At 43.4% G+C, this 25,889-nt stretch overlaps 1 protein-coding gene across 1 annotated transcript; it reads right to left on the reverse strand.

The window, feature by feature from the left end:
- On the reverse strand, window positions 1–24,267 carry LOC102447340 (serpin B11-like). The gene is made up of 8 exons (XM_025184532.3): window positions 24,156–24,267; window positions 16,294–16,478; window positions 10,699–10,821; window positions 9,341–9,484; window positions 8,471–8,588; window positions 6,601–6,743; window positions 2,771–2,926; window positions 1–2,605 (listed from the first exon to the last, which is right to left on the reverse strand). The coding sequence occupies exons 2-8, from the start codon at window positions 16,459–16,461 to the stop codon at window positions 2,201–2,203; spliced, it is 1,257 nt and encodes a 418-aa protein (XP_025040317.3). The 5' UTR covers window positions 16,462–16,478; window positions 24,156–24,267; the 3' UTR covers window positions 1–2,200.
- Window positions 24,268–25,889: the final 1,622 nt, after the last annotated feature.

The raw sequence follows: 25,889 nt of genomic DNA on the forward strand, positions 1-25,889 counted from the left end.
ACCCATCATTATAGGAAGGGTGCATTTACCAGCAGATACATTGTTATTTGATGTAAGGAAACATTTGCACATGAATATTAGGACAGAAAAGAGAAATTACAGGGCTGGTCTGTCATTTGTGACAAGTTCAAACTCGGCCTACAGGTGCAGAAAGTGGAGCAATGTGAGAGAAATGTGACCCTTCTCAACTCTCTCTCTACTTCTGATACTGGGCTTGCAGGGGCATCAAACAGCCCCTATGATGAGTTAAGCACCCGACCCACTGTTCTGGATTAGAATGGCTGCAGTAACAACAAAATATAGAGAATAGGATCAGTGAAATGCTAGTCACTCTTCCTTTCTCTAACCCCACCATACTCTACAGAGATACATCTGCACTGGAATAGAAGATCAGCAGCACAGCTGCAGCTGTCTCATGTCACCTGACTTGGGCTCAAACTATGGGGCTAAAATTTCCTGAGTAGACATTCAGGCTACATCTATACTACAGGCTTCTTGCGCAAGAACTTTTTGTGGAAGAGATCTTCTGCAAAAAGTTCTTGCGCAAGAGCGCATCCATGCTGCTATGGACCCTCTTGTGCAAAAAGCTATAATGGCCATTCACAGAATGGCCATCAGAGCACCTGTGCTTTTTCTGATAGGGGGTAACGCAAGAAACCCTGTTATCCATCCACACATGCCTTTTTGCACTAGAGCTCTTGTGCAAAAAGGCTTATTCATCGTAGGAAGAAGAATAACTCTTGTGCAAAAAGCTCTGTCTTCTGACAATATTTTGTACTTTTTCTTGCACAAAACACACTTGGGCTACGTCTACACTGGCATGAATTTCCGAAAATGCTTTTAACTGAAAAGCTTTCCGTTAAAAGCATTTTCGGAAAAGCGCGTCTATATTGGCAGGATGCTTTTCCACAAAAGCACTTTTAGCAGAAAAGCGTCCATGGCCAATCTAGATGCGGTTTTCCGCAAAAAAGCCCCGATCGCCATTTGCACGATCGGGGCTTTTTTGTGGAAAACACTACCATGCTGTCTACACTGGCCCTTTCGGGCAAAAGTCTTTCGGAAAAAGACTTTTGCCCGAACGGGAACAGCATAGTTTTTCCAGAAAAGCACTGATGATTTTACATTAAATCGTCAGTGCTTTTCCAGAAATTCAAGCAGCCAGTGTAGACAGCTAGCAAGTTTTCCCAGAAAATTAGATGATTTTCCAGAAAAACTTGCCAGTCTAGACACAGCCTTGTAGTGTGGATGCTCTGTGAGTTTTTGCACAAAAGCTCTGCAGAATAGATGTAGCCTTAGGCTCAGGGACCTACTCCCTCATAGGGTCCCAATCTTTGGCTCCAGCCAGAGCCCAAAAGTCTGAACAGCAGCCTAATTGTCCTGAAAACCTGAGTCAGCTGATCCAGGCCAGACCCAGGTGTGTGTTTGCTGTGTAGATGTACCATATGTGAACAAGGGAGGGAACACGTGGCAACAGGAGTCCTTGGCTGTACTTTCAGGTCAACTATCTAACTGCTTTGCAATGCTGTGTTCTTGGTTGGGGCCAAGAATCTAGTCCACGATATTAAAGACCTACTTCAAAGGTGCCACATGAGCTAATGCATGGACAATATGTGGTTAACAAAGTAAGACAGGGATTCTCAAACTTCATGTCCCCCTTCTGACAACAAAATTACCACATGGCTCCAAAGATAGGGAAGGGAGAGCCTGAGGCCTGCTACCCCAGGTAGGGGTAATATGGGATGCAGCCTGAGCCCCACTGCCCTGTGTGGGGGAGTTTGGTCCTCAGCTTCAGCCCTGAGTTGCAGGAATCTAATGCTGGCCCTGGCCATCTCAATAAAAAGGGGATCCACTTTGGGATCCTGACCCCCAGTTTAAGAACCCCTAGAGTAAGACTCCATTATGACTACAGTGATCAGCGGCATGAGGATGGTCAGCCAAATACTTCTTGAGTTTGAACTCAGTCCGAACTGCCAACCTATGTTAGTGAAAATAATTCTGTTTTGTGGAAGAGTCCTGTGCCCTGAAATAGACCTCAGTTCTCTCCTCTCTACAGAGAGGATCTAAAGAGCCATCACCAATATTCCTCACTTGTATTTTAAAAGATTATAAAAGTATTAAGAAAATAAACCTGTCATAGTGTTTTATGATTACATCATGAGCTTTTGTCTATGCCTTACGAAGGTAAAAAGTTGCCTTGATCTTAAGGAGAGCACAATTTTCCAAGAAAGAGTATGGTGTTGGTGCGACTGTGCTGGATAAAGAAAATAAAAGGATGATCAGCCATAAATGAGCCACCAAGTGGATAGGATTTGTCAACAACAACACTTCCTGTAGCAGCTGTTGCCAAAGTGCCTTCCTCATTAACTTCCACACAGGCCTTGTGGACAACCTTTGACAGATATAGCTGTGGGGAGGGAGCCATTCCAGAGAGATCAGCTTTTGATTCCTCAAAGACATCGGTCATCCCCAACTCTTTTAAAGGCAAGTTGAGCTCAAAGGTGTCTTCAAGTTTGAATCGTGGCAAATATACTTCCACTTCCCTCTCTCTCGTGCTTTCCAAGGAAGTGCAGAGTGTTAATTTATCATAAGTCATTGCGCTTTCAACCTATCAGCCCAAAAAGAGAGATAAAGGTACATGATAAAATGAACTTAGAGGTTCAGAAGAGTTTAGTTCTTTATTCAAGTTTAATTCAGATAAAAATATTTTAACATTATTAAGTAACCAAAGCTCAGCCTACTTCCCAGATGTTCAGTGGTATAATGTTTTTACCTGTTCCAGACCAGTGATTTCATCAGGTAGCAGTATGATCATATTCAGTGATTTTCCAGTATATGGGATCACAAGAATCTGAGCTTTCATCTCCTCTATGTGGGCAGTTTTGAATGTGCCTTTCTGATACATCATCTGCACAGATTGGCTCTCATTCTGTTTAAAAGAAAATGATATATAAATACAACTGACACTGCCCTTCTGCATTTAAATAAACGATACAGTATCAGTGTGAAGTGTTCACCAGAAGATTTATTGCAAATAGGCTAAATACTTTATAAATCATTTATATTAGTATATAGGGGTATGTCAACACTACCCCGCTAGTTTGAACTAGCGGGGTAACGTAGGCATACCGCACTTGCAAATGAAGCCTAGTTCGAACTACCTAGTTCGTGCCCCGTGTAGGTTCGTGCTGCACGGGGTTCGAACCAGCGGGGTTTTAAAAATGGCGGCTCCCCGCTTATGCAAATGAAGCCCGGGAAATTCAAATCTCGGGCTTCATTTGCAAGTGCGGTATGCCTACATTACCCTCCTAGTTCGAACTAGGAGGGTAGTGTAGACATACCCTTGTAAACTATAAATCAAGGCATTCAGAGCATAGCTCAAGGTAGTATTTAAAATGAGATTATTATTTGACAATCAAAAGGAGCAGAAAACTGAAGAAAACAAGGGAATGAAGTAGATTAATACCATAGACTGTCACTCTAAAGATCTGGGTCCTGGATCTCAAACCATGCTGCAAATGCTCTACTGAGGTCAGTAATGATCTAGTGTGAGGGTCACAACACGTCAGATAGCTGAGTTCCAATGCAAAGTCCAAATTCTGCTTCTGTTGCATTGATGTAATTCCAGAGAAATTCCATTGACTTCAGTGGAATTAGTCCAGATTTAAAGTGTTGTAAGAGAGGGAAGAAGTTGGACCTAACATAGATGATAGACAAGTGGTTTGGAAATGGTAACTTAGAGTAAAATGTTCAGAAGTTGCTAAGTGATTGGGGTACTAAATCCCGTATTCAAAATTATTAAGGCACTTAGGAGCCTAAGGGCACATCTACACTAAATGGAAAATCAATGCTGCCCCGCTCAATCTTCCCACTACATTCAACTCAGAGGGCACCCCCGCTGGCACCAGTACTCTTACTCCTTAAAAGGAGTAAGGGAAGCTGATGGGAGTGCTTGCTCCTATCAGCCTCCCACTGTGTGAACGGTGTGAAAATGTGATGTAAGATACATCGACTCCAGCTACACAATTTGGCTGTGTCTACACTGGCACCTTTTTCCGGAAATGCTTAAAACGGAACAGTTTTCCGTTATAAGTATTTCCAGAAAAAGAGCATCTATATTGGCAGGATGCTTTTGCGGAAAAGCCCTTTTTCCGGAAAAGCGTCCGTGGCCAATGTAGACGCACTTTTCCGGAAAAAAGCCCCGATCGTCATTTTCACGATCGGGGCTTTTTTGCAGAAAAGACTACTGTGCTGTCTACACTGGCCCTTTTCCGGAACAGTTTTCCGGAAAAAGGACTTTTTCCCGAGCGGGAGCAGCATAGTTTTTCTGGAAAAGCAGCTGATTTCTTACAGTAAATCGTCACTGCTTTTCCGGAAATTCAAGGGGCCAGTGTAGACAGCTTGCAGCTTATTCCGGAAAAGCGGCTGCTTTTCCGGAATAAGTGGCCCAGTGTAGACACAGCCTTTATGTAGCTGGACTTGTGTATCTTACTTCAACCTTCCACTATAGTGTAGACCAGGCATCAGTATCATTGAAAGTCTATGGGTCTACTGAATTGATTTCAAGGGCCAAAAGAGATAATGTTTATCAGTGCTTTCACTGTCCAACAGTGATGCATCAAATTGAGGTTTTTTTCCCCACTTGTCTTAGATTTACTCTGATCCTTGACAATCACCCAAAAGCATTTATTCTAGATTTGAAAGTTTATTCATTAAACACAAGAAAGAATGAGACATTTATATCAGCATTTATAGTGTAACTATGTCTAAATCCCAACCTTCATTCACTAGGGCTGTGTCCAGACTCAGAGGTTTTTTCGGGAAAAGTAGCCTTTTTCCGAAAAAACTTCACCTGCGTCTAGACTGCAGCCGCATTCTTTCGAAATTAAATTGAAAGAACGCGGCTTTTCTTTCGACGGCGGTAAACCTCATTGCACGAGGAAGAACGCCTTTTTTCGAAAGTGCTCTTGCGAAAAAAGGAGTTCTTGAATGCAAACAGGGGTTTTTCAAAAGAGAGCATCCAGACTGCCTTTCGAAAAAGCGGCTTGCTTTTTCGAAAGTTCCGCTTGCAGTCTAGACGCTCTCTTTCGAAAGAGGCTCTTTCGAAAGTATGTTTCGAAAGAGGCTTGCAGTCTAGACATAGCCTAGGTTTCTGGCATTTATCTGGTGTAACCAGCTCCAAACACAGGAAAGCCACAGGACTGAGTTTTAAGATTCTGAAGTCTAAGCTCAGACCTTGTGTATGTGCTCAATTTACTTCCCCGAGTCAAAAGTTCTTTGCTCAAATTACCTAAATGTGTAAATCTTTCCAAGATCATAGACTAAGGGAACTGCTGTTGTAGTTAAAAATAAAGAAATCTGTATCCTGTTGTGTATACCATGTTCCAAGTCTGCTCTGTAGTGTACTGAGCATCTGATCTTGCTACAGTTTTGCTCTAGTTTTCTTCACTTACTTTGAGATTATTGGACTCTACTGAAAAACATCCCTGAGATCTATCTATATATTTTAAAAATGTCTGTCTGTTTATATGTCCACCTGTTAATCCATTTGTTCAAGAACTCCTCCTAAATGGTAAGAACTGGGACCACCAAATTTAGTATGCAGCTTCCTCTTCTCCTTACTTAAAGGTAAGGTCAGGGTTTGGTTGTGGCAGGAAAATAGGAACTGATTAGAATGGGACTGTTTTCCATAACATGGAAAGGGAGAAACTGATCAGGGGAACAGCTCAGCTATATGCATAGTGACCACTGGGGTCAGTGACCATGGGAGAGAGCTATGCTGCAGAGTGCTGACCTGGGGCAGCTGCACCAACAATAGAGTCACCTGGTCTGGTGGCCACCAACATGGTAAGTGGCCCACCCTGCTCCAAACCTCTCACCCCTGGCTCTTGGCTGCAGCAAAAGCAGGAGGGGGAGAAAAGACCCCCCATTGGACTGGGAGGGAGAAAAAGGTCCCCATCAGACCAGGGAGGGTGGAGAAAAAGACCCTTGCCAGACACAGGAGAGGAAGCTCTGCCACCCTCCCCACCCCCGTAGGAGCCACAGCTCAGCCCCCAAGCACCAGTTTCCCCTTCCTCCCATGGGGTGTGCAGCCCCCCCCTCCTGACAAGCCCCAGAAGAAGCCAGAGGTGCATAGGGGTGCATAGACCCCCCTGCCCTAGGGACAAGTCAGTGGGCTGGGTGTGTGATCCTCGCCACCCCAGACCGCCCCTGAAGAGAAGCTGACAGCTATCCCTAAACCCTTCATTGAGCCTCCCTCCCTATCCCCTTAGCTCCTCCTCTTCCCAATCCCCTGCTCTGATTCCTGCACACCCACCCCCTTCCCTGAGCCCCTCTTCACCTCCCAACCCTCCCTCTCACCCCCCATCTCCAGCCCCCTCCCCTGATCCCCTTCTGAAACCCCAACCCTGATTCCTGCACACACACCCAGTCTCTTGCCCTGAGCCTACCACATCCACAGGGCCCTGCCCAGACATCTGTACTCCCCCGCCCTGAAGTTTTAGTCTTTCATATGGTAGCAGAGTCCCACATTGTGCCCCATTGTGACACGGTTGAAGGTGCTTAAGATAAAACAAAGCTAAGAAAACAGAATTCCTATGATACCTGGTTTATCCAAAACTTTGTCGGCATTGTGTTCTTTTCTTCAAACTTGTACTCCCAGGTTGCTTTGAAGTAGATTGCATTCACTAGCACCAGCACAGCACTTGAGTCAATAACCCCAGGAACAAAGAGTTCCCTGATTTTACCTTAATAACAGTCAGAGAAAATCAAGCTACATGGATTTTAATATATAGATATTTATTTGCAAGATTAATTTATCATGGTGAAAATCTAGTACTTGGCTCTGCAAATTAATGCTTCCTATTCATCCACAGGACATCAATGAAACAGACAGCTCCACTGTAAGCTTCACTATTGCACTTCCACTAATGTGATTCATCTCTGATGTAGAAGGATTAAGTAAATAGCTCACCAAACCCATCACATTCTTGACCATCCGCAAAAGCATACACATGTACCATTTCAGTTGTATTTTTCTAGTCCAATGTGGACAGAATGGCTCTGGGGATTTGGTAGTAATTGAGGTTGTCTTTTACATCCATTCTGAGGGCTGAAGTAGGAGTTGAATGGTGCACAATCCTTGGGTCTGGCTTTGTGCACGAGCATGCATCTCCAGCATTGTGAGGCTGCTTTTGAAAGTCAGGCTCTCCTACTAGGAACCTGATTGAGAACTACAATTCTTTCCCTGTGGGTCTCTGGACATTGATCAACGGATGACTTGTTATTCGTGACTTTTTTTGTTACAAAGACCAAGACACACAGTCTTGGTCTATAACACACAATCAGTCCCCTGAGGCATACTGTTCCTATTCAGCTTGAAAGTTTCAAAGCTTGACTGTCTAGGTGAGAATGCAGCACTGGTAAAGGGAATGTGTCTCATGTTTCATTCAAGCCAGTGTGCAAGAGATCATTAATCATACTTGGCTTCTTGAGGAGGATGGCAAAGGGAAAGGAAAATGTAAGTTACTTGTGATGTGACCCTCCCTAGCAGTTAGAACATCGTCCGTCCCCCTGTGCATTGCTCTGTTTCCCACATAATCAGACTCTTGATCTATCTCCTCCTGTTTTCTGGCTTCACTCCTCTTCACAGCCACACCTGCGGCTTCTGTTGTCTCCATTTGTTCCCCTAGCACTGTAGAAGTGACTCATATTTTTTGCCATTGACCAGGATATGAAGGCAGTGTTATAAAAATAAGGATGTGATAGCAAATTCATATGTTTAATTTAGAAGTGCTAGGGGGCTGTGCCCCTACTCGCTGCACTCACCGACCCTCCTCTCACGGGGGTTGGTGCCCCCGGCCACTTGGGAGGACCAGGCTGCAGCCGCACCAGCCTGGGCCCTTTCTCCTTCGTCCCCCACCCCTTCTTGCAGCCTAAATCTAACCTCCTCTCTCCCAAGCTAAGCTGCACCAGGCCTAGCTCTGCTCCTGGCAGCCACATAAGGCCAGGCCACAACCTCAGTGCTCCAAGCCAGACCTGGCTCTGACCCCAGTGGCCAGGGAAGGCCAGGCCAAGGCACACCAGGCTTAGCCCTGCCCCCGGCCTTTGGGGGGTTGGGCTGGGCCAAGGCCTCTCCGCAGCCAGGCCTGGCTCTGGCCACCATACCAGGGGGTTGGGCTGAGCAGCCTTGGTTCTCTTCTCCCCAGCCCCATGCACAGAGGAGGAGGGAGGCTACATGGCTCTGCTCCCCAGAGCATGGGAGGGGAGGCCACGTGGCTGAGGGCAGAGAAAGGGGCAGCAGGATGCAGAGTGATGCATGACCTCACTCTGCTGTCCCGCAGAAAAAGTTTTTCATATATAGAGAGAGTTTAGCTGAGGACTTACACACCCAGGATTTTGCTTTTAAATCCTGGTTCTTGTTTTGATGAAACAGTAAGAAAAACCAACAAAAATTGGACCTGTGCTTTCTTACCTTGAGTCTGCCTTTCAACCCACACATTTATCGTCTGTCTGGCTGCTTCTGTTGCATTTTCAAAATCAACTGTTTGCAGCATTGCTCCATATAATTCCTTAGTGCAGTCTAAATATTGCTGTACAGTAAAATAAAGATCTTTAACTTTAATATTATAATGATTAATGTTGTAATCCATAAATCAGATCCTCCAAAAGAAAATTAATTAACTCAAGACGTTTAGAAAAAAGTCATGCTTTTTATTATTATTTTGTTCAGGGTCAAATTTGAGAGGGAAACTAAAGTTTGCACTGACACAAGTACTAAAAGTTTATTCATTGAGCGTTTAGCCAGAGCTACTGCCTAACTAAATCATGAAACAGACATGTATTACATTGGCGATTTTTCATGGAGAATTACAATAAAAGTAAAAATTTGGTTTAGATCAAACAAAGAAAGTTACTGGTGTTATTATTATGTTGAGCATCTTGTGCATTCAGCCAACTAACATGTAGTTAAACAAAAAAGGAAAAGTCTCCTAACCCTAAGGAAGATTTCTCAAGGAACAAAGAGGTGCTAGACAGCCAACTTCCACCAATCTTTATTTTTTTAATTAATAGAAATGTTGTATTTTTTTCTTTGCCTCCTGGTTTCTAAGCCTTTAGGGTATACTCAGGTCATGTTTTCAAACTTTCCTCTGCAACTTCCAGGACTAGACGCTTGCTTAAAACAACAAAATAAACCCAATCACGTATGTCCAAGTGCTATGGCTTTAAGGATAACACCAAATATGGGGAAACTTACTATAAAAATCACAAGAGTTGGCAATCCTGTGGTGTCAAGTTGAGCTTTAACTCCATGTCTTCTATGGACCAGACACGTGTAACTTACCTGGTGAAAGTTGTATCCTGTTTGTGCAAACAGCCTGTTGGCCAGACTCAGTACATAGCTCCTGTTGAGATTTTTCAGTTGGGAAAGGAGCGCCTGGAACTCTGTGTGGATCCCTCCAACTGAGTCACATTGTGAAGGAGAAGGCTTCAAGCAAGGGGGAAATAAAGATGCTTCATTTTCTCTTTGTTAACTTGTGTAAAAGTTAAGTAACAGGACTGACGTTTGAGTATCTCTCTCCATAGGAGCTAGCATGAGAAACAGTATCATAACAGCCGTAGCACAGCTAGCGGCAGGGAGTACAAGCCTGCCAGAAAACCGGTGTGCATGTTCTCAGCATGGCTCAGCAGTGTCTCCACTGCCCCTACCTATATTTCTGTGGTCACACTGTTATTTATACTCACTCCCCTGAGAGAGCGAGCATGGGTAAGTGTACACAGCAGTGTCAACAGAATTGCCGGGATCCTGGGCAAGACGGAGGGGGCTGGCACAGGGCCTTGGGCTGATGTGGTGGGCTAGGGACTAGCTTCTCCCAGCCAGCCCTTCAGCACTGCCCAACACATGCCACCTGGGCTCCAATTTCAAAGGTCTGGGGTTTGGCCACAGTTGCAGCAGCAGAGAGCCTTGGGCCCTTTTTAATCACCAGGTCCTGGGCAGCTGTCCCTTTTCCGCCACCCCTTGTCAGCAACCCTGAGTGTGTACAAGCTGGAGAATTGCACCCCGGGGCTCTTAGAATAGTGTGGAGGATGGGGGCGTACGTATGTCTCCATTGATTCCTCCATGGCTGGGCTATTAATAAATCAATCGTGACCTCCAGGTCAAGTATTTCCTATGACAGTAGACTTCCGATAATCTGGCACTTTTGGGACCTAGGTGGTGCCGGATTATTGGATATGCCGGAGTATCAGGAGGTCCCAGTAAAGCTGCACGGCTTAACAGTTGGCTAGGACCCGATCTCCCTCTCCCTCCCCTCTCCTTTCCCCTTAGCTGAAGCAAAACACTCTTCTCCATGCTGTAACCCAATCCCCCTCCCCCTTCCCTTTCCCTTTCCCTGAAGCAAAACACTTTTCTCCATGCTGTAACCCAATCCCTTCCCCCCTCCAACCTTATGTTTGGTCTGGGTATAGCCCGCATGTGCGCTGAGCAGCGAGCTTTTTAATCAGCTGGATGGGAGCGCTTGACATTTTGATGCCGGAGTATCGGGAGTGCCGGGCAATTGGGTGCCGGACTATTGGCGTTTTACTGTATACTAAAGTGGCCTATGATCACCACGAATCTAATCACTGGTATTGGCCATTGTACAGCCTGCAGTTCCACTCACAGCTATGAAAACACTACTCTCTCTTGTTTGGAAGAAATACCTTTGGGAATTGAGGACGTTGATGATGCCCTTCACTGGGATATTTTGGCTCAGCCCCAGCCAACCCACTTTCAGAGACAGGCCCAGCTCCAAGTTTTCCTGCAGCGTCTTTCAAATGAAGAACCTGTGGTTGGAATTGTAACGTTACTGCACTGTAAATGCATGTCCCAGAAAGGCTCTTATCTTAAGATGTTTGTTACCCTAGATACTTGTAGCAAGGGGCTGTCCGAGCCCGTCGGGTCTCCGGGGCTCCTGCCCACGTCCCGTGTGGGCTCGGCCCCCACAACGTCTAGTCCTCCCACTTTCAAGGCGAGGGATTCGGGTTGGCGGCCGTGCTCAGTGCAGCCGCACGGCCGGTCCTTTAACCATACACTTCTCCCCCCCTTACGGAGGGGGAGGGAAAGGGGGGCCCGGGCCCACCCTCACTCACGGGCCCCAGCCCAGGGCCCTAAGGACACGGAAGTAGTTAGCTCCGGTCCGGCTGACGGGGCTCCTTGCCGTAACGCGTCAGCCCGCCAGCTCAAGTGAGCTCTGCCCTGGGCTGCTTCCTCTCCCTCCTCAGGTGCCCCTCCACCCCCTTTTCGGGGCGGTCACCTTTGATTCGTCCGTCAGTCTGGCGGTCGGGCGCCCGTACGCCCGCATCTTGCGCTGGGCTGGCTCCACAGCCGGGGTGGCTACCGGGGCTGGACTCCGGGGGGGGTTTTCTCACGACCTCCGCCTCCCTGTTTGTAACCCTCCCCTCCTGCTCGCCGCCGCGCGTTTCTCCCCCCCTTCCTTAAGCGGAAGGGGTTCCATTTTTAAACTCCCCGCTGGGCTCCCGCCCCCATCTACGTCACCGGGCGGGCGTTACCCCTGTCGCCCGTCCGGTCCCCTGATTGGCCGGCTCCCCTGTCACTCAGGGCGGGGAAACGCCGCCCGCGCTATCCCTGCGCCGTCTGCCACCTCGCTGCCGCTTGGGGGGCGGGCGGCCCGATTTCCCTGCCCCGGAGCGGCCCGCGTGCACGCCGCGCATCCCCGGTAGGGCCCCCCCCCTTATACCCAGCAACGCCTGCTCGGCGGCGTCCCAGGGACGGGCGGGGGTCGCCCTGTCACAATACTAAATACAGCTGAGCAGGAAACAGTTTTCCTGTCCTGACAAAATAGTTGAGGTTTTAAGAGTTTTTCTAGTCCCAAATTGGGACAAAATGTCTATATCTAAAATTTTTGAACCCACAAGCAAAAAATATATATATATATATATATTGCTTGTGGGTTCAAAAATTTTAGATATATAATTATATATATAATTATAGGTCAATCTAAACATTTTTTGTTCTGATGATTCAGAAATACTTCTATTTCTACTTTACATTCTCAGCTATAAGTAGATTGTTTCTAAGGCTACATCTACACCGCAGTGCTGTTTCAGGATACTCTAAGTATCCCAAAATAGCAATTCTGCATATTAGCAGCAAGCCCGTTATTTTGAAATATAATGGGCTCGCTATTGCGATGTCCCTGTAAACCTCATTCCACGAGGAATTAAGCTATTTCGAAATTGACTCAAAATAAGCTGTGCAATTTGTGTAGCTCAAATTGTGTAGCTAATTTCAAGCTACGGATGCAGTATAGACTCACACAGACTGAGTCATTTTGCACGGGAAAACAAAATTTTCATCTTAAAATTGTTCCAGGTAGGAATCTTGATTTAAGACTGACATTTGAATTCAGAAATGAGAGGAGATATTACCCCTTTCTGGGGAAGATTGGATCTCCATCTCTGTTTTATATAAGCATATTCAATATATTTCTGTCAAGGCCATCGGGTGGGTGAAAAGAGAGCCAGCTCTGCCCTGAGAAAGCATTCATGCAGCAATCAGGCTCTGCACATATAACCTAAGAATGCCAGTCATAGAAATGTAGGGCTGGAAGGGAACTCAAGAGGTCATCTAGTCCAAAGTTGCTCAACCTATCTGTAGATCAGTGCCAGTCCTTCAGAGCTCCCTAATACAGTTTAAGAAGGCAGCAAGCTGGTTCCCTGATATCAAAACATTTGGGAAACACTAATCCAGGTGTGGCCAGCCTGAGCTTGAGAAGAAGCCACTGTTTACCAATGTATGTTGCCAAAGAACTACAGTAATTTGTGAGCTGTCCCCATTAGATGCCTCTCTCCCATCTCCAGCATCTTTTGCCCATCAACCGCCCCACTGATCAGTGCCTCCTCTTCCTTCCCCGCACCTCCTGCCCACTGCAATCAGCTGTTCCATGGCTCTCAGGAGGCTTTGTGGGGGAGGGAAGGAGCAAGGGCACAATACTCTTGGTAGAGGAGGCGGAGCCAGGAGTTGAGCACTGGAAATTTGGCATCTGTAGCTGCAGCCCAGGAGTCAGTGCTTGAGCAAGGAGCCGCATATTAACTTCAGAAGAGCCACAGGTTGGTCACCCCTGCACTAATCTAATCCAGCCCCCAGCAATAAGCTAAGACCAAGCAAACCTAGACCATCCGACAGATGTTCATCTTCTCTGCTTTTGTGTCTCCAATGTGGGGATCTCACAGTCTCCTTTGGAAGTGAGTTCCAGAGCTTAACAACTCTGACAGATTGTTGGGAAGGTTTTCCTAATATCTAGCCGAAAACTCCCTTGCTTTGGCCTACTATTTTTTGTTCTACTTTCAATGGAGAGGGAAACAATTGATCACCATCCTCTTATAACTGCCCTTAACATATTTAAAGCTTGTTATCAGGTCCCCCTTCAGTCTTCTTTTCTCAAGACTAAACATGCTCTGTGTTTTAAACTTTTCCTTATGTGTCAGGTTTTCTAAGCCTTTTGACTATTTTGTTGCTCTCCTCTGGACTCTCTCTAATTTGTCCACATCTTTATCATCTGTAGAACCTTCTCTTGACTTTGGTGGGATTTGTGGATACTCAGCAATTTAGATGTGTAAATATGGATTTACAAACCTATTTTTAGTAATCTGTGAAAATCTGTGCTAAACTCTTATTGGTAAAGATAATTAAAGGATCTATACTATAGAATTTCTAGAAACCAAGCCTTTCTACTTCTGTTGTATTAGGATTTTGCTAGTTACTTCTGCATGTCAGAATGGCTTTCCTACCTTTATGGTTCTCAATGTCTTCTTCTAATTAGATTTAATTACTTGATCAGATCTGAATTGATGTAAACTGTTTGGAATGGTTCTCTACCAATTTAAAACAGCGGAGGAGGCAGCCCATTGTTCTTAATTGGTAGCCTAATTTTTAAGTAGTTGAATGTTCCATAGTTTTATTCTGAATTTTTCTTCAAATCTAAGATTGGGACTAAGAAATGACTCATACACTGGTTGCCTGATTCTGATATCACATCAGTAGTATAACAATGTAAATCCACTGACTATAGTGTAACTATTTCAAATTAACATTGGTGTAAGAGTAGAAAGAGGCCCTCTCCCATATTTAGTTTCATACTCTCTAGGATGACCATCATCTCAAGGAAAAGGGGAACTGATAAGCAAATACAGCACAAAAATTCATTTTTTCTTTTTGAGGGTCAGCCCAGCACAACATTTTATTCATGCTATCATATTTCTAAAGGCATACTACAGCCACTTATTGGTAAATAGTTTAAACATATGGGCATCCTTTAAAGGGCTAGTTGATACTTTTCCTAAAAACAAAAAAAGGGGGGTGGGTCACAGTTAAACAAAATTTTGTGATAAGTGTTTACTTTCTTCAAAAGTGTGTTTAATCTTGATATCAGTGAACCAAACGTAATTTTCTTTGGTCTTTCAGAAGTTTTTAACCAAATGTGTTTAGTTTTGCAGCAGCTTTTGGCCACCACATTTTGGTTTTTGGATGAAAAGGCAAACTTTTTTAAGAGAGGTAAAAAATACTGATTTCTGACCATTTTGCTGACCATTTCTGACCATTCTCTTCTCATTTTGCTAGCGGACAGGAAGTTTGAAGGATGCTCTGAAAGGATGAGTCTTAGGCAATGTTTCAACGTGAAAAAATAAAGAGGCACTAGCAAGCTAAACTCCATCTTTTCTGACTTTCTGATGAACTGTGAAAACCTTAATGTTTATACTCAAGGACTTGATTTTTAGAGAGGTAGACTTCTGCAGCTCTCTTTGACTTCACAAGGAGCTGTTGGACTAATATAAAGGCCACGTCCATCTGTATAGACGTTTGGCTATTGCAGATGTGAAGTCACAGCTGAGTGTGGCAGCTTTTTTTTTTATTAATAAAAGCCAATTCTGGACAAATAAATTTTATTGCATCGAATTCAAAAAAAGGTGTTTTCCTGTTGGCCATGGCTAGTTGCTCATTTTTTTTACTCTGCCTTTTTGTTCAAGTGTAGAGAGCCACTGTTTATCATATTCTGTGATGCCCATCTCTAGACTCGATTGTCAACTCAAACATTCTTTCCCTTGTGCTTCCCAGGGCAGTGGCTCCATAGCAAAGCATTTAGGACTGTGGCAGAGAACTTGTTAGCTCGTTTTCCCCAAAGTGTTCTGCATTGCCCCTTTTGCTTTTTGGTTTTCAAAAGTTAAAGGTGTTGGCTTCTCAGTGTGTTTTGCATAAGCTTCTTTCTTTGCTTGAATTAATGGTTGCAACTCCTGTTCAGAATGTTTGAATTGGTCTTGTTCCCTGTTTTTTTAAGACCAAATATATTAAGTTCAATTTTGCAAACCTCTTTTTGCAGAGATTTCCAGATTTTCTTTGCATCAACATCAGCGTTTTTAAGTAAGCACTGAGCAAGGGATTTGTGAAACTCTGCATGTAGTTTAGGATCACATATTTTCAGAACATTTGTTTGAGTACAACTTTCTTTCTAAGCTTTAGATATCAAATTAGGCTGTGTGTTTGCTCTTTTAATACTCAGCAAGTGGTCTGAACGAGTGTTATTAATATACTGAAGATCACATCTTTGTTAGCACCATATCAACTTGGTGTCAGTGTTCCAGCTGCCAGGATACTTTATGCTGAGGTTTGCCACAAAAATAGGTATTTGTAACACAAAGTTGATATGCAGCACAAAATTCTATAAGCTGCTGCCATTTTCATTCAATGCTACTGAATCCTAACTCTATCATCAGTCAGACATTATAGGCAGGTGATAAAAACCATGATGCGGCAATTTTGAAAACGTTTCTTTACTAAATTCTGCATTGTCCCTAGCAAATGCACTTTTTATACAGTTCTCACATTTTTTGTACCTTTTAATCATGGGTGGTGGGTAGAGGAGGTAGGGGAAGGCAATGCCTTTCCTAATTGAAAGCCAAGGCCCCACCCTCTTTCCACCCACAGAACTTCTACTGCTTCAGCAGTTCCTCTGCAGCGCTGAGGCTGGGGACATCGCTTCCCATGCCCTGGGCCTGGGGAGGCTGGTGCCACATGCTGCCAAACCCTCCCCATGTTCCGGGGCTCCACTGGAGGCTTGCCCCTGAGGAGCAAGGCATGGGGGCTAGGCACCCGTGCGTGGCAGGGCCTTAGGCAGAAGGGGCAGGGCTCTACAAGCCCCCAGCTCTACCTTCACCCACCAACCATGCTTTTAATAGTTGCCTTAACTGAGAAGAGCATGTGAAATACAACAGCCTGAAACTGTGTTTTGTTGAACCTACCTTTATTATCTGAGTAGCAGTGTTACCTCTGGCACTCAACAAGACCATAGACAGGCCAGTAGTGATACTCATAGGGGAGAAGAAGATGTTCTTGTTAGCAGCATTTTTGTTCAGTTCTTTGTAAAGATCAAGGCCCATCTCAGTAATTGCTTGAGAAATTGAGCACATGGTGAAGTCACAGCAGGCTAGAAACAAGAAACAAAAAGAAGAGAATAATGTACTTTGCTCAGCAATGTCAGGAACGACTACTAGCTCACTACAGCCTCATAACAATTAAAGTGTGTGCCTCATCTACATAATCCTGAATTACATCAGTGAGTTGTAACTGAGAACAGAACTGAGGCCCAATTAAACCCAGAAATGAGAAAAAAATCAAATATTTCCAATACTACCTCAAAATGGAATCATATATATAGTAGCCCAGTGTCTGTGAGTCTGTAACGCTGAAATGCTGCCCTCCTCTGGGCGGTGCTGTTGCTGAAATGCTGGCTGTTCCCTCTGGGAGGCCCGTGTTGCATGGGGAGTGCGGGGCCCAAAAGGTCGCTTGCGCAGTTTGCTCCCTCGCAGCGGCCTGGCTGAGCGGCACAGAAGTCAGCTTAATGCCACGGTGGGAGGGAAAGGGGGGGCGGGGCTCCGCACCCTCCATGCAGCACGGGCAGTGCGGAGCCCAAATGGCCATTTGGGCTCCATGGTTCCCCGAGTGAGAGGCAGGAGGGGGAGGAGAAGTGAAAGAGAGAGAGGGGGAGGCAGTAGGAGGAGGAAAAGAGAGAGAGAGAGAAACAGAAAGACAGAGTGAGAGATCAGAGGCTCAGGAGAGAAGTCTGACGTGGAGGAGTTAATAAATAAGCTCAAAAGGGACACTCAAAACAGGGATGTGGTGAGACACCTTTCTGAGAAAGCAATTTACCAGTCAAATCCCTCTTGTTAATATGGCTTCTTAGCAATTAGCCATAACTGAGCAATCCAAGTTTTAAAATCATCATGCAGTAATAAAAAGTACAGATTTAACCACCAGTCTCCAAAATTCGATTTGCATTTTTAAAAGAGTTCATAAAATAATATACAAAAATAAAATTGCAGAAGGTAAGAGGAATAAAAAGATCCAATTAAGCTATAAATAGCATAACGCTGGTACAATTTTTATTTTGGATGCTGATCGTGAACATAAGGCAACCACCTATAATAGAAACATTTATTGCTATATGGTTAATATTCCAATTTTTGAGTCAATGATGTAAAAGGCTTCTGAGCCAAGGCTGGGGAGGAACATTTAGTTATCAAATGGCAATAAAAAGTTGCTAAATAACCTCTGCAATCAGCCCTGGTGCCAACTCACCCCACACATCTATACAAGCATTTTCATCATTGAACCCAACCACATCAACCACCAAATCACAGGCTCATTTAACTGCACATCCTCTGATATGATCTATGCCAGCAATGCCCCCACCGCAACGTATATCAGTCAAATTGGACAGTCTCTACAGGAAAGATTTAATGGACACAAATCATATATCCAAAAAGGCAACACACAAAAACCTGTTGAAGATCACTTTAATCGTCCTGGACACTCATTAATGGATCTCCAAGTCACTGTTTTGTTTCAGACCAATCCCACAAGCCAAATACACAGAGAAGGATTGGAGCTTAACTTCATTCATAAGTTTAATTCTTATACTAATTATTTGAATCGTGATATCAGATGGCTTGCACATTATCAACCAACCAAACAATGAAGATGCTAATGGTTCTTGATGTCTATGTAGAATCTGGTGTTGGTCATCTTCCTTTCCAAGAGCTAACTAATGGTTCTTATCAGCCTCTTGTAACTATTTAATCTTTGAGATGCTACTAGACTACCCTGCCCCTGTCCTCCCCTTATTTATTCTTGGATCTGGACTTCCAACACTCCTGTCATCTGAAGAAGTGGGTTGTGCCCACGAAAGCTCATGATACCATCTACATGTTTTGTTAGTCTTTAAAGTGCTACTAGACTATTTGTTGTTTTTTAAGTTTTTCCTGTTACAGACTAACTCGGCTACCCCTCTGACGCTTTTGAACACACACACTACTGGGCTTTGGACCAATTTGAATATCTTCGAGTTGCTCTCAGAAGGCTTTTCATTATTGCTCAGTCTGTAGTACACATGACTGATCTCACCTTAGATCTGAATTGATATCTACTGGTATCTTCTTTGATGATAAAATGTAGCTTGAGCTCTTTCATATATGGTGGGTTTGATCATTCTCTCTGCTATGCCTCAGACTTAACTAAGCTGGTGTTCAGTGTTCTTCATTTCTCCTTTTCTGGGTGGCCAGCCCAGAACATGGATCAAGATACAAATGTTCTGTACATGGGGAAAGCCCTGTGTTATATAGAGAAAACAATTTACATAATGTTGATATCTAGAAATAAGAAAAACTTCAAACTGCACTTAATCTCAAAATGGAATCAGAAAATTTCAAAAGGAGCACTCAGGAAAAGGCAGTGCTGGTATACTTTCCCCAGGAAACAATTTCCCTGGTACAAATACAGAAACCTAGCACACAGTTGCGTTTTGATTGTTAATATGAATCAGAGATACTCTGAAAATGGCTGTCAATTGCTGATTTTTGCAAGAAAAGCAAATAGCTACTTGGCAAAAAGTGGTTTTGGAAAGAATAACCTAGCTACAACCCTTTAGGAGGTAACAGATTTTTTTTCCATGCCCTTGTTAAAGAGGGAGAATATCTTCTTATGCAAGCCTTTCTATCAAATGTTTTGTTTTAAAGTAGATGTATATGACATTTCAGCATATACTCTTACAGTGGTAAAAACTGTGCCCGAAAAAAATTATGATAGTAAAAATATTAAACTAAATTATACAAAGAATAGAAAGATATGAAAGGAGCTGTCTGCTGTTTGCTAAGAGAGATTCCAACTATTATTGAGTATAATTGTATATTTAATCTGATTTAAAGCAAGTTGAAACCTATTGGCTGTGTCTAGACTGGCCAGTTTTTGCAGAAAATCAGCCGCTTTTCCGGAAAAACTTGCCAGCTGTCTACACTAGCCACTTGAATTTCCACAAAAGCCCTGACTTCCTACTGTAAGAAATCAGTGCTTTTTGTGGAAATACTGTGCTGCTCCCATTCGGGCAAGAGTCCCTTTTGCACAAAAGTTTTGCACAAAAGGGCCAATGTAGACAGCTCAGATTTGTTTTCCGCAAAAAAGCCCCGATCGCGAAAATGGCGATCGGGGCTTTTTTGCGCAAAAGCACGTCTAGATTGGCACGGACGCTTTTCCGCAAAAAGTGCTTTTGCGGAAAAGCGTCCATGCCAATCTAGATGCTCTGTTCCAAAAATGCTTTTAACGGAAAACTTTTCTGTTAAAAGCATTTCCGGAAAATCATGCCAGTCTAGACATAGCCATTGTGTGCAGCGGATCAGGGCAGTTTGTATTGTCTCAGTCTGCTCTCACTAAGCCATTATTAATGCTCCCTTGTTCCTCCTAAAGAAAGGAAGAGGATATTTGGTGACATCAAAAGATAGGTATCCTTCCTGTGCTAAGGAGAATGAAAAAGCTCATATAAATGACCCTGTTCACATGAAGTGTTGTGGTGGGTGAAAGAGATATATATACTTGTCCAAGTATTTTCCTATGAGTTATGCCTGACCTTGAATCCTCAAAATTTAGCAGCCTAAGTTTTTCAGAAGTTTGTGAAATCTTGAAAAGCCCTTTCTGTGTAAAATCTCAGTAAGCAGTGTTTATTTTTTTTTATTAGGATTGTATACATTCAGGGAGGAAAAGAGATTGAATAGCTCTATCTAACTTGCTGTGATTTTGGACACCTGCTCTGATGTGTATTTTCAAGTTTCACCTCTGCTAAATTAACCTTGTGACCTCTTTTTCATCCAGGGAACTAGAAATTCAGTGAGATTAAGGCCACTTTTTTGAAAAGTGGCAACTGACTATGAGTGCTTCACACTTTGAGTGTCCAACCTGAGACACGCTGGGACTATTTTCCACCATCAGCAACCCTGAGGTGCTAAACACCTGGGCTATGTCTACATTGGCACCCTTTTCCGGAGAAGGGATGCTAATGAGACACATCGCAATTGCAAATCCGCGGGGGATTTAAATATCCCCCGCGGCATTTGCATTTACATGGCTGCCGCTTTTTTCCGTCTTGGGGATAAGCCGGAGAAAAGCACCAGTCTAGACGTGATTCTCCGGAAAATAAACCCTTTTCCGGAGGATCTTTTATTCCTACTTTCGAGGGCTTTTATTCCTACTTCCTACTTTCAAGGGCTTACTTTCAAGTAGGAATAAAAGATTTAAATATCCCCCGCGGATTTGCAATTGCGATATGTCTCATTAGCATCCCTTTTCCGGAAAAGGGTGCCAATGTAGACACAGCCCTGGGCTGTGTCTACATTGGCAAGATTTTGTGCAAAAGCGCATCGTTCTTACGATGAGTCCTGGACCAGTATAGACGCCCTCTTGCGCAAATACTTTTAACGCAAAAACTCTTGCGTTAAAAGTATTTGCTCAAAATCATGCCAGTGTAGATGTAGCCCTGCTGCTCCAACTGATTCAACCTGCACTCTGGCTGCTCAACTGTTGAAAATCAGGCCCAAGATGTCTCAAGACAATACACCAATCTAATCCCAGTGTAGACAGCACTACTAGGAGATTCGGATTACCTATGATCACAGGAGAAACTATCCCATCAACACAGGTCATATCTATTCTGAAATACTGCAGCAGCAGCCCTCTTGCTGTAGCATTTTAAGTTAACACATACCCCTTAACTCAGACAAAACTGTAAAGAGTGGTGACTAATAGATTGTACTGTCTCCCAGACAAATCAATCTGACTAAACACACTGATTGCTTAACAGACTCCAACTCTAGTCCTGGTACTGACACAATGCGGCAGATCTACAGATAATTTACACCATCTTTCTCCATTGACTTCAATAGACCTGTGACCATTTATACCAGCAGAGAATCTGTGCCTGAGTTTGTGTTATTTTGTGTTATAAACTGGGAATGTGAATAATTACCTACTTTGTAACTAAATATTAGCAGGGTGTTAAAAGAAGAGGGAATAAACTCAAAATCTTGTAGCTCCCAGTTCTCTGTTTAATCCATGAGCACTCTGTTTCTCATTCGTGTCCTTCTGAATGTGAATTTGAGAAAAAATGACTGTTTTCTTTTTCAGACACTTCTATCAAACAGCATTTCACACAAATTCGTTCCTTTCATGTTGGTGCAATTCACAGAAAGTTTGCAAACTTGAAAGCAGATGAACTCCATTTCAAATGCTGTTGTGACAAATGTTGTACCTAGCTATAGATACAACCCAGCAAAGCTCAGAGGGAAGGGATCCTGACCCAACATATATTATAGGGTCAGACTGGTTATTGTTGGGACTGGGATGGGATATGAATTGTGGACTCCTATGTCCCCTTGTGTTAGTTCTGGGCCAGATAGATTCCTACTGTGAGAATCATTATCACTAGCACTCCCATTTTTATAGACTTCACCATAAACCTACTTGTCCTATTTATAAGATGTGTCCCATCCAATAGAGCTAGAGGCATGAGCAAACCAAGCAGGGTTCAGCCACATATGCAGTCTTTAAAGAGACCTATCATGGATTTCTCATTTGCTGCTGTACAAGATTTCAATCAGAACAGTGGATGTGGCACTTGGCTAAGAGTCAGGAAACTTGGATGCTTCCAACTGTGACATTGCATTTATGAGTAGTCTTAGGCAATTGTCCCTCAATTTATATAATTAAAAAATGTTAATTCTTTTCTTTGCTAGCGCAAATGGTAATGTTCCATTAATTAGAAACTAGTGCCTTTGGAATGCATTCCTCCCACTGCTTTCTGACCTTATTCCTATAAGAAGACCTTTTGTATTTTACATATTAGATATTTTTTCGAAATATGCATATCTCTCTATCTGTCTGTCCGTCCATCTGTGAGTCCATTTCTTCAAGAACTGCTCCTAAATGGTAAGAACTAGGACCACCGAATTTGGTATGCAGCTTCCTCTTACCATAATTTAAAACAAGGGGGTTGGTTGTGCCAGGACAATGGGATATGCCTGGAATTCAACTATTTCTTATAAAATGGAAAGAGGAGGGGATCTGGCAGGAGGGACAGTTGCACTGCAGAATGACCACAGGAGGCAGCAAGGGGTCAGAGATGAGGACTGGGACTATAACCCCTTTTGGCCAGCTGAGGGCAGGGATAGACAAAGGGACAGCTATCTACTATATATTTCAAAAGTTTGTTTGTGTATCTGTCTGTCTAGCTGTCCCCCAGGCAGGGGACATGCCACCCCTCCCCTGGCTGTGCCCACTGCAGTTTCAGAGGCCATGGAGAGGTGCTTCTCATCTGGCCTCAAGCAGCTGCAGTGAGAGAGGGCTGAGGGTGTCCTCTCTATCCAGGGTTATCTGCATAATGAACCCCTCATCCCTAGCCCCACCCTAGAACAATAATTTAAATGAAGAAAAACAAAACTTATTTGAGTTAAGGACCCCCAGCAATGCCAGGTAAATCTTGTAGTTTATATATAAAATATACACCTCTGGGTGCATCTACCCTGCACCGTTATTTTGAGATAACTAGTGTTATTTTGAAATAATGCGAGCGTCTACATAGCCATTCCGTTATTTCAAAATTATTTTGAAATTTTCCATTTTCCATTTTATGACAGCTTATTCTGAAGCCTGTAAACCTCATTCTACAAGGAATAATGCCTATTCTGAAATAGCTATTTCGAAATAAGGCATGTAGCTGCTCCACTGCTACTATTTTGAAATAGCCCCTCACCCGAGCCTTTCTAAGTTACGCCTCCTCGGTGGCTCCAGGGGCTCTAAATCAAGATAGCACATCCAGATTAGGGAAGCCTGCTTTGGACTAATTTTGAGGCTTCCCTGCAGGGAGGACGTGCTATTTCGAAATATGCTATTTTGGAATAACTATTTTGGAATAGCTTATTTTGAAATAAGAGTGCAGTGTAGACATACCCTCTGTGTCTATCCTGAGCTCTATCAAACATTAAAGTGTAATCCAAATATCAATGCCAAATCTCATACCTCAAGAACAAACAATATCTTCCCAACTAATACTGAAAAACTCAACTCTCCTACTTTTCACTGATAGCTCTCCAAAAGCTGAAGTGAGGAAATAGGATTTGCATTGTGCCATGGAAGTCGACAAATGTGGGTTATCACTTCAGCATACCACATGCAGATACATGCATACAAATTATATCACGCAACCTATTTTTCATAGGCTGTGTCCAGACTCAGGGGTTTTTTGAAAAAAGTAGCCTTTTTTCGAAAAAACTTCCCCTGCGTCCAGACTCAAGCCGCGTTCTTTCGAAATTAATTCGAAAGAACGCGGCTTTTCTTTCAATGGCGGTAAACCTCAATTTACGAGGAAGAACGCCTTCTTTTGAAAGTTCCTCTTTCGAAAGAAGGCATTCTTCAATGTAAATAGGGCTTCTTCGAAAGAGAGCATCCAGACTCACTGGATGCTTTCTTTCGAAAAAGCAAGCCGCTTTTTTGAAATTTCTCCATGCAATCTAGACGCTCTTTTTCGAAAGAGGCTCTTTCGAAAGATGCTTTCGAAAGAGCCTCTTTCGAAAGAGGCTTGCAGTCTAGACATAGCCATAGTGTTTTTGTTGCCTGAGTCTCCAAAGATGAATAACCTAAAAGATCAAACTGCCGTCCACTCTGAAACAATGGTTAATTTGAAAACATACACAATTCTTTAATTTTACAAGTTTGCTTTTAAAACAGCTTTCTTCCCCAATCACAGTCCATAGTTTAAAAACACAATTATTTAAAAATTGTTTACCTTCTTCTCTGCAGAGACTAAGTGAACAGCTGAGTAAGTGAACTCTGAGCAGCTGAGTAAGTGAACTCTGGAGATGCTAAAATACACGTCTTTTCCTTTCGCTGAGCATAATGTTCCACCCACTCTCTAGAGTGGTGATGAAATTATTGTAATTTAGTCACGTCAATGTCCCATCATACTGTAGTTTCTTGCAAGTGTTTCGGGGAACTTGGTGTCCAGTTAAATATAATGAAAAGTTTATTTTAATTATGTTGCTTGACAAGACTAACATCCCATATCTGTTGCCATTGCCAACATTGCCTGATCGCAAAACCAAGATACTCTTCATATGAAAACTCAAGAGCCAGACCTGCAGTGACTTCTGTGAAGCTCTTTGAAGTCAATGGGGCTCTGAATGTGAACCAAAATCTGTTCAAGCAGAGCTCATTTCAGGACTGAGGCCTGAGTCTGGTTGTATCTTCAGAGACTCCTTGCTTGGATTGTAGCCTGATTGCAGTGATATAGGAAACAAGTGAGATGTGTTATATTTCTATGATCTAGGGAAGAAAAACATGTGAAGAAGAAATAGAGGAGTAGGTAAAGGAGACTCTGGCTTTACATTATAATTTTAGACCATTTTTGGATATTCCTTAAGCATTGCCCCCTGCATCCTAAAGCCAGCCCTGTGCTTGATAGAGAGAAGGAAAAGCTAAGTACAAAACTTTTCACAATGAGCATAACTGCGCATTTCATACAACATGCAATGGGTTTTGGAAGCTATTGTGTATGTTTCTGCATACACATCTTTTATAGTCATGTGCTGCTAATATTTTTAACAGAAAAATAGTTGGCAATAGCTAAACAGTTGGATACAACTCTAGACAACATTTTGTCCAAATTAATTTGTACAATATAGGGAAACAGACTGTGACTAACCAACAGAGAACATAAGAACATAAGAATGGCCATACTGGGTCAGACCAAAGGTCCATCTAGCTCAGTAGCCTGTCTACCGACAGTGGCCAGCACCAGGTGCCCCAGAGGGGGTGGACCGAAGACAATGATCAAGCGATTTGTCTCCTGCCATCCCTCTCCAGCCTCTGACAAACAGAAGCCAGGGTCACCATTTCTATCCCCTGGCTAATAGCCTTTTATGGACCTAACCTCCAAGAAATTATCTAGCTTCTCTTTGAACTCTGTTCTAGTCCTAGCCTTCACAGCCTCCTCTGGCAAGGAGTTCCACAGGTTGACTACACGCTGTGTGAAGAAGAACTTCTTTTATTAATTTTAAACCTGCTACCCATTAACTTCATTTGGTGTCCTCTTGTTCTTCTATTATGGGAACTAATAAATAACTTTTCTTTATTCACCCTCTCCACACCACTCATGATTTTATATACCTTTTATGTCCCCCCCTAAGTCTCCTCTTTCTTAAACTGAAAAGCCCCAGTCGCTTTAACCTCTCTTCATATGGGACCCATTCCAAACCCCTAATCATTTTAGTTGCCCTTTTCTGAACCCTTTCTAAGACCAAAATACCTTTTTTGAGGTGAGGAGACCACATCTGTACACAGTATTCAAAATGTGGGCATACCATAGTTTTATACAGGGGCAGTAAGATATTCTGTGTCTTATTTTCTATCCCTTTCTTAATTTTTCCTAACATCCTATTTGCCTTTTTGACTGCCGCTGCACACTGTGTGAAAGTTTTCAGAGAACTATCCACGATAACTCCAAGATCTCTTTCCTGATTTG

Source organism: Pelodiscus sinensis, chromosome 2 (assembly GCF_052426305.1).
Source record: "Pelodiscus sinensis isolate ZL-2025 chromosome 2, ASM5242630v1, whole genome shotgun sequence".
Taxonomy (NCBI): domain Eukaryota; kingdom Metazoa; phylum Chordata; order Testudines; family Trionychidae; genus Pelodiscus; species Pelodiscus sinensis.